The following is an 8,727-nucleotide window of genomic DNA, read 5'->3' as shown; positions in this document are numbered from 1 at the left end:
CAAGCCCCGCCTTCCTGCCCTCAAAGTACCCCTGGGTTTCTTGTTTCTCTAGAGTAGTTGTGGAAAAATGTTTATTTGTGTATTAAAGCCCGGCCCGGGCTACTTCTTCTTCTTTTTGGACACCTTGAGCTTCCCCTCGATCAGCCGTTGGCCCTGTTTCTTTATCTCAGCCCGCGAAGGGACGTAGCTATGGTCCACGTCAGCAAACTGGAAGGTTTCTGCACAGGCAAGAAGGGAGTGACTTTCCAGAGACCGACCCCCCCTCCCCACCCTTACCCGTTTGCTTTTTTGCTGCCACGGGCCTTCTCTTGCGTCTGGAGCTCATCTCACAGATGGATCGATGACTGAAGACTCTATGATCTGACCCCTGCCCTAAGTCACCCAAGGCCAGGTGCCAAGGAATCAGGATATGCCATACTAGCCATCCTTCTCTGTTCATCCAGTATGTTCTAGTCAGACAGTGTATGCCATCTCTTGCCTTGAGTTAGTTCCCGCTATCATCCCTGTTCCCCCTTTTCCATCTCCTCCCTGTGGCTGACATCTAGGGCCTTACCTATCATGTCCTCCTCTTGGTCCTCAAAGGTAATTCTGGTATTATGTTTCTCCTTTAGAGTTGAGGACTCCAGGGCGTCCCTCACCTTTGTGTCGACCTGCAGGGAAGCACCCTTATCAGCTCTGAGAGGACATGGGTTTTGTGGGTACCCCTCCATGGCCCAGGGCTACCTCCTCGTTTCTGGACAGCGTTTGCATGCGGTCAGCCAGATGTGTGAGCTTCCCCTCGCAATAGTCCAGCTTGCCATACACATCAAGGGTTTCAGATATTGATAATTGTTTCTGTAGGCCAGAGGAGCAGCTTGTTTTTCTGGTGGCCCCACCTGAGGACCCTCTGCACAGCAGCTCCCCCCATCCCCAGGGCTGGTACCTGGGTAGTTGGCAAGGCGATGCCGATGAGCCGGATGTAGAGGTTGTCAATGCCTGTCTGAATGGCCAGTAGTAGCTGCTGGCTCTTGGTCATGTTGTTTTGGGCCAGCTGGAGCCTTGCTTCTTCTTCTTCTAGCATGTTCTTCATCTTTTTTTCAATAGAACTAAAGCTGTGGAGGAGGTAAGCACAGCAGTAAGAGTGGGACAGTACTCAGGGCCCACGGGGGTCCCGAACCAGGTGTTGTGTTAACTTCAGGGTCTCATAAACTCAGCTTCAAGCGGGTACAGCTACTAGCTTGTACCCGTGGGGCCATCTGGCAGCCCTGGAACATACCCAGCAGAGCTGGGTATCTGGTGGAACTTGAGCAGAGCCTCTTCAAGTTCCAGCTTCTTCATCAGGGCCTCCAGCTGTGTCCGCCGCTCCTCACAATCCTCCATCTGTAGCTCCAGGTTCTCCTCTGTATTCTTCTGAGCCAGGAAGCGGCCCGCTATGTCCTAACCAGTCCAGGGCAGAGAGTAACAGGGGTGGGCCTGAAAGGCAGTAGGGCCACATAGCCCTGCTTTCTCCTGGGCTCCTCCCAATGGATAGTGCAGCTTCTTGGAACTTGGGGCCCAGTCATGACACTGAATACTTTTGGGTGCTAAGGTTTATGAGGTGCTGGGCAGAAGGGTAACCTGGGTATGTCCTGATACATAGCTTTCATGACAGGCAGAGGGTAAGTAACCCCATCTACCATGAAGAGACCATGTATCACCTTCAGTCAAGATGCTGTGGCTGGGAGCTCAAGGCCTGACAGTGGTAACTCAGGTAGGTCTATGACAGTTGTTTCCTGTGGCTGTCAACCTGGGAAAGGGCCTGAGCTGTGGTGAGAGGCCTGGCCCTTCGCATTTAGACTTTCAAATTCTGGCAGACTCTGCCCTGTATGTAGAATATGGTGAGGGACATGCCATCCATATGCTGGGGGTATCTTCAAACCTCAAAAAACCCAGACTTTTTCCAGGCTTGGGAGCATCATGTTTGGGAACGTCCAAGGGGAAGTTAAGCTTTGTGAACTTTTTGCAGAGTACCCCAGGCCCTGGCCTAGCTTAGTCACCCTCCCAGTGTCAGGGAGACTTACCCAGAGGTGGGAGCACTGCACAGCAGATTTAACCCTCTCTACCAAAGCAGTCACTTCTGTCTGGTATTCCATATCTGCTATGGAAGTTTCTCTTTTCCTCACTGGGCAGAACAGAGAAGGAGGGCCTAGTCAGTGTGTAGGAATGGCTACCTGGTGGCTTTACAGACACTTAGGCTTCAAAGAAGACCCCTAGGATGTTGGGTGCCCTCATGTGACCTGTACCTGTTCTCCCCAGCCTGACCCTTCAGAGTACCTTGGGGAACTCAAGGACAAACAAGGACCAGGAGCAGAATTGCAGCATGTGGCTCTGGGGAGCAGTTCTGAGATGTCACTGGGTGATTGAGCTCTAGCTGCTAGAGATAGCATCTCTGCAGCCACCTTGTGCCATAGGCTCTCAGATTCTTCAGGGACAGTCAGGGAAGAGGCAGGGGCTGTCTGTCTTCCTCACCCTAGTGACCACTGGCCTCATGGTACCTGGCTGAGCAGTTCCAATCATTGCTGGCTACTGGAGACCTTGGCTGTACCAGGCAGGGAGCTGAGACTCACCTTTCATGGTGTCCATACTCATCAGATTGGAGGGGAAATCCAAGTCCCTCCGGCCCTAATTGGGGAAAAGAACCAGGTGAGAATGAGAACTGAAGGGTCCTCCCAGCTCTTCCCCCAGTGGGAAAGGAGAGCCATGGGGTGTGGCTCCAGATGTACACGGCGGTACTTCTCGCTGGTCTCCTTGGTGTGGATCTTGTCAATAAGCTTCTTTTGCTGATTCAGCCGGTTCTCTCGTGCCCTTCGCTCCTCGATGAAGGTCGCCTCCCCTTGCCTCATGTTCCTCTGGGGACATAGAGATTCAATGGAGATACTGTCTCACCAAGGGTCCTCCAGTGGTTCTAAAGCCAGGGGCCAGTTTTCAGTCTTCATCTTATTGGATGGCGGGAGAAAGCTGGCCATTCTTTTCTTCTTACTGGCTGCCACTGTCCTCTTGGGTGCCCCATTGCCTCTGTAGTGCAGAGATTCCTGGCTAACACATGCCTACTGACTTTTCCCTCTAGCCCAGGCTCTCTTTTTTCCTCTGGGCCCTTGCCTTTAGTTGCTTCCTGGCCTGTTCCACTTAGAACCCGTTAAATTGGATTTAACATATCTGAAAGTAATTCACCCTTTAATTCTCAAAGCTGGTCTCTCCTCCATTCTGCTTTTGTGGCTGAAAACTATCATCCTTCACTCCTTCCTTCTGCTCTCTTTCTTTCACCCACTCCTATCACTAAAGCTCACTGTGGTCACCCCTTAAAGACTTCCCTGCCCTGTCTACTTCTGGCCACCCCCACTCTACTACTGGCCTGGCCACACAGTCAGTAGTTCTGCTCTGGCACCTTAAGTTAATGTGTGCCATTGTAAAACTCAATCTGGCCGGCGGTGGTGGCGCACACCTTTAATCCCAGCACTTGGGAGGCAGAGCCAGGAGGATCTCTGTGAGTTTGAGGCCAGCCTGGGCTACAAAACAAGATCCAGAACAGGCACCAAAACTACACAGAGAAACCCTGTCTCTACAAACAAACACCTCCACAATCTGTGGTGTTTTCCCCCCCTTTTCTTTTCAAGACAGGGTTTCTGTGTGTAGCCTTGGCTGTTCCAGAACTCACTCCATAGACCAGGCTGGCCTTGAAATCAGAGATCTGTCTGACTCTGCCTCCTGAGTGCTGGGATCAAAGGTATGCACTACCACACCTGGCATAAAGCACAATGTGCTCATGTGTCCCTCTGTGTTCTCTGAGGCTGTGAGCCTGAGGACCCTACAGCCTCCACTGACTCATGCAAGGAAGCTACGTCAATTTCTGTGCACTCACATGTGGCAACAGCCTTGGCTTTTCTGCGCTCTAATTACCTCTGGACTTCGCTGGTCCTTCAGAGCCCATTCAAGCACATTTCCTTGGAAAGCCGCCCTAGAGACTTCTGAAACCCTTTGCCTATGTCTGCCATACTGACCTAGATATGATGAGGTGTACTACTAGAAGAATTGCCCATTTCAGGAAGATGGAGGCTTGCTGGCCTCCCTAGTCCTATCTCCCTAGAGACAGGGATCTTAGTAGTGACAAGGTGAATAGACGCCTATTGTCCTGGCTACATCTATTATGGTCTCTGTGCCCAAATTGACTTTCTCTCCCTGGGTGAGCAGATCAGCTGGTAGGGCTGACAATGGATTTCTCCAGGGATGATGGGTAGTGTAGGCATAGGATGTCCAGATAGGTTCTGAACAAGACAGGATCAGGCAAGCCAGCTATTGATGGCTCCCCAGTCCTGGGACTCACCTTGACCTCATCAGTAATCATCATGGCATCTTGGGACATGACTGTCATATCTGACAGCTCTGAGCAGTAGTTGGTCACCAGGTTCTGAAGTTTGTCTAGCTCTGTGGGGTAGCCTGCCAGCACCTATCAGTATGGGCAAAGGCAACAAGGTCATGAGGCCATGGATTCCTTTGGTGCCATCATACCTTATTGCTGGCTTTCCCGAGCCCTCTGATTCTCTTCCATCCTTCACTCCCAGACTGTGTGAGCTCTGGGGATAGGATAGGGGTTCCGTCTGTGGCCCAGCCTCTGGGCAAGTCACAGAGAAGGAGAAATGTTCTAGTGTGGATAGTCATTGGTGACCTATGGACTCTCACTACCTAGGACAAGAGGATGTAATGAGGTCCCAGCAAAGGCCAACTCTAAAACCCAGGAGGGAGCAAGGCATTAGTGATGCACACCTTTAATCCCAGTACTCAGGAGGCAGAGGCAGGCAGATCTCAGTTCGAGGCCAACCTGGTCTACAAAGAGAGTTCCAGGACAGCCAGTACTGTTAGACAGAGAAACCTTGACTTGAAAAACCAAAATCAAAACAAAAGAACTCTAGGAGGGTTTGCTTGGGGGGCATCTTTGGAAGTGGAACAGAAGGGCTTGAAAGATGGGCTTGGAGCCAGATAGGGCTCAAAGCAAAGTCTACGTCTAAGCAGCTACTGTGTGATCTTGGGATTGCACCTAGCCTTTCTAAGGTGGTCCTGACTTTTTCGGAAGGTTTCTGTTAGGATGGAGGGATAAATAAGATAGCATATTTAGCACAAGGCTAGGTGCATCATGGGCAAGAAAGCTTAGCTATTGATATTTTGTTGTTAAAACCTGCACATGCTGAGTCTTTGCAGATTTTACAAAATGTGGATGTGGGGATTTGATTCAAGTATTGTCCTGGAGAGAAAGTTCTACGAAGAACACGCAGGTGTGTGGGGAGGGGTGGACACAGGAAGGAAGGGTGGGCAGGGCCTCCAGTTGAGCCTCCAGCATGAGGGTCAGGTAAGAAGGACAGACCAGAGCATGATGCTGAGATCCTGCCTGAGGGGTATGACCCCAGCAGGGAAAAGCTGCTACATCTGCCCACATACCAACCCTTTCTCTCCAGGGATGCCACACCACTCATTTACCTCCCTTTCTCAGGGCGAAGGCATTAGGGCTTTCTCCTGGACACCTTTCCAGGCCTGTCCACAATGCTGCTTTCAGTACCCTGCTGCCCTGAAGTCCTTTCTCCCTCACTTCCACTGCAGATGCTCTGCTCTATGGTAGCTATAGTGGGAATGTGCCCAATGAGATACACGGTCGTGGTTCCCTGGGACTTCCATGAGGCAGAATTTGCTTCCTTCTGGCTTCCAATACAGAAAGCAGGGTAGCCAGATCTAAAGTGTGCAGGAAGCTGTGTGCTCAGCATATTTTGAGAGGTGGGAGATGAAGTCCCCATGTTAGGGGACTTCTGGGAGGAGAGTATAGCCCATCTCTGACCCTCAAAGACCCAAACTAAACTATCTAAACTATTTAATATGTGAAAGAAAGAGTTCTGTGGTTTTGTGGTATGTGTGTGTGTGTGTTGATGACGATGATGATGATGATGATAATGATGATGATGATGATGATGATGATGATGATGATTTGCAATCTGTTTTTGAGACGGGGGCCTCACTGTGTAGCCCAGGCTGGCCTGGAATATGTAATCTTCCCATCTTAGCCTGTTGAGTACTGAGATCACCGACCATGCTACCATGCCCGGGCTTAAGCCCCCTAAATGAGTTTAACCCATAATACGCTTGTGTGGGGCAACAAAACTGAAGTTCTCTAGGCAGTTTCCACATACTTTTAGGGCTGCTTTGCTGGCTGCTTGCAAGAGAGTTGCAGGTGGGGCTCCCTGGGTGAGGGGCTCACCTTCTTCAGGTAATCCAGCAGGTCTGTGTACAGCATGTGGATGTTCCGGCTGGTGGTGATCTTGATCGTGGTCTTTTCAATGTTGTTCTCCAGCTGGCGGATAATCTGATGGTGGGGTTGGATCATTGAAAGGGCTTGGTGACAAGACCCACCTCCCCACAACCCCCGATCAGGTGTGAAGGGGGCGAACCCTGCCCAGGGAGGGAGCGGGGTGGGGGTGGGGGCTGGGCTTTCACACAAGGGTGTTGGGCTCCCCAGGCTTGCCCCTGCCACCAGGCCCTGCAGACCAAGTCATTATTGTACATCTTATCCACCACCCAGTCACCATGTGTAAAATGGCTTTGATTCCCAACTTCGTGTTTACAGCTGTGTGATAAACATTACCTCAGATCATCGGTTTTCCGCTCTTTGTTAGAAAGTTTTCCTGTTTGTACACAGCCATGTAAGGGCACAGACTAACCAAAGGGTCTTGTCCATCCGGAGGACCTACTCTTCTGATGTAGTCCCACCCCTCAGTTGGAGGCCAGTGGTTTACAAAGACCCTCACCAAAGGAGAGGCCCTTCCCGCAGAACCCTGCCTAATCAGCGGTCCAGCCCCGATACAGAATTCCTGTCTGAAGGTGGGACTCCGTCCCTTTTTCAGATCCTCCGGCGCACACCCACCCTTTGGGAGTCACACTCGCTGAGTCCCGCCCCTCCCCGAAGCTTGCGCGCACCGCCGGAGTCCCGCTCCCGCCGGGTCCCCGGGCACCTGCAGCATCTTTAGCTCTTCTTTAGTGGCATCCGGCTGGTTCCGCAGGCTGGCCAGCTCCCCCTGTAAGCTCTCCAGCTTCTGTCCCCGTCGACGAGCCAGATGAATCAGCACGTTGTGTGCATTCACACGGTCGAAGACGTACTTGCGCAGCTTCTCCCGAGCCACCTACGTCCAGGAGGGTGCCCGCGCGTGGGTGCGAGGCGGAGCGCCGCGGGGACCCCAGGAAGGCTGCAGGTCGGGGGCCCGCGGCTGCCCCACGGGAACACGCGTTTCGGCCTTGTAACCTTTACTTTGGGCGGGCCTCAGGGACTGGGGCTGAGAGGGACAAGGGATCCTTTAGGTACCCTCCCCGCTGCCTCACGTTACCTCCATAGAACTGCGGCAGTGTGCCAGCCTCATGGACGCGTCCTTCGCGCAGGCCTTGGAGATGGTCCACTGGTCATACTGTGGAGTGGGAGCATACTGCTGAGCTGGGAGCCTAGCCCTTTTGCGTTCCCCTTGGCACTGATATACTCAGACATATCCCCCAGGGCCTTTTACTCGCTACTAGCCCGGCAAGGAGACCATTGATCCTAGGACCCCTGGGCAGAGTGCGCAGGACCCCTCCAGGGCCATCCCTGCTCCAGTGTGATTCCCCCCCCCCCCCCCCCCGGAAAGGAAGTTAGAAAGCCCAAGGTAGTCCCTTACTGTAAGTGCTAAGCACTCCGGGTGGATGTTGGGGAACCTGCCCTGGACACCAGTCACAAAAGTACCCACCCCTGCAAGCCTTCTGGTCCAGAGAAAGGGTTAGGATGTATGCACTGGTTAAGTGGGCCACCACCTCCTATCCCCAGACTGCGAAGGGGGTGGGGCTTTCGCACCTTCTTTGCCAAAGCCCACTCATGGGCGCCTCGGCGCAGGTTGCTGCGCAGAAGGCCCATTGTAGCCTTATTCTGTGCTGTTTTCTCCTTCACGCCCTGGATCTGGAGCGCCCGACATTGTTCTGTAGGTGATGGAGGGAACAAGATTACCAGACGGTAGGCCAAAGCACCGGCTGAAAATTTCAGCAAAACATCCAGAGATGTTTTGTATCGGAATATGGCATTGCCTCTGAGATCATTTCTCCTCTTCCTCCTCCCTGTTCTGGAAGACACAGGCTTCCCTGCTCTAAGTGGTATTCTAGAAGGCTCTCCAGGGATGGATGCAGGGTAGTAAAGAAGGTGAGGCCAAGACCAGAGATGGGAAACTCTTGTCTCTTTCAGAGCTCCTGTGTCTAGAAACAGGCAGATCCCTTTTCAGCCCCTCCAACTTTGGAACAATATTGTGTTAAATGTACAAATCTCCCTGAAGTTCCCTTCACATGGCAGGCCCTTCACGTGGCGACTTTTGCCCACTGTGGGGGCCTGGCTGGGTAATAGGCTGGCAAGTTGCCTATTATCAAGCCCGAGTGGCAGTCCCCGGTGTGAGGCTCACCCTGGAGCCGGGTGATGGTCCTTAGCTCCTGTATCTGTGCCTCCACAGCTGCTTCGTTGTGAACCTTCATGGTGGCCTAAAAGTCCTCCAGGGGTCCTGTGTGCCTCTCACCCTCCCTGTGCAGATGCCTGCTCAACTGAGCCCAAGTTGAGATTGTCCTTGGAATTTCAGGTCATTGTGATGGGACCAAGGTTCTCAATGCCCAGGGAACCCTGAAATCCCATCCTTCTAGAATTTCCTTCTCAAGGTCACTTCTGGGTGCTTG

At 52.5% G+C, this 8,727-nt stretch overlaps 1 protein-coding gene across 1 annotated transcript; it reads right to left on the bottom strand.

Moving 5' to 3' along the window:
* Positions 1-26: 26 nt before the first annotated feature.
* Ccdc183 (coiled-coil domain containing 183) lies at positions 27-8,532 on the bottom strand. Its single transcript, XM_036183537.1, has 14 exons — positions 8,463-8,532; positions 7,871-7,992; positions 7,377-7,454; positions 7,008-7,175; positions 6,257-6,361; positions 4,340-4,462; positions 2,742-2,867; positions 2,586-2,640; positions 2,040-2,140; positions 1,256-1,416; positions 923-1,091; positions 724-834; positions 554-650; positions 27-218 (listed from the first exon to the last, which is right to left on the bottom strand). The coding sequence occupies exons 1-14, from the start codon at positions 8,530-8,532 to the stop codon at positions 100-102; spliced, it is 1,605 nt and encodes a 534-aa protein (XP_036039430.1). The 3' UTR covers positions 27-99.
* Between the last annotated feature and the right edge of the window lie 195 nt (positions 8,533-8,727).

This window comes from Onychomys torridus, chromosome 4 (genome assembly GCF_903995425.1).
Source record: "Onychomys torridus chromosome 4, mOncTor1.1, whole genome shotgun sequence".
Classification (NCBI taxonomy): Eukaryota; Metazoa; Chordata; class Mammalia; order Rodentia; family Cricetidae; genus Onychomys; species Onychomys torridus.
This window is presented reverse-complemented; position numbering and strand designations above follow the sequence as displayed.

Excerpts from the sequence above, each read along its gene's own strand:
- Ccdc183 (XM_036183537.1), bottom strand. The coding sequence starts at position 8,532 with ATGAAGGTTCACAACGAAGCAGCTGTGGAGGCACAGATACAGGAGCTA. Across the intron at positions 2,141-2,585 it reads GAGTATGGACACCATGAAAG|TGAGGAAAAGAGAAACTTCC; the intron begins GTGAGTCTCAGC and ends TGTTCTGCCCAG. Across the intron at positions 1,092-1,255 it reads CAGATACCCAGCTCTGCTGG|CTTTAGTTCTATTGAAAAAA; the intron begins GTATGTTCCAGG and ends CCTCCTCCACAG.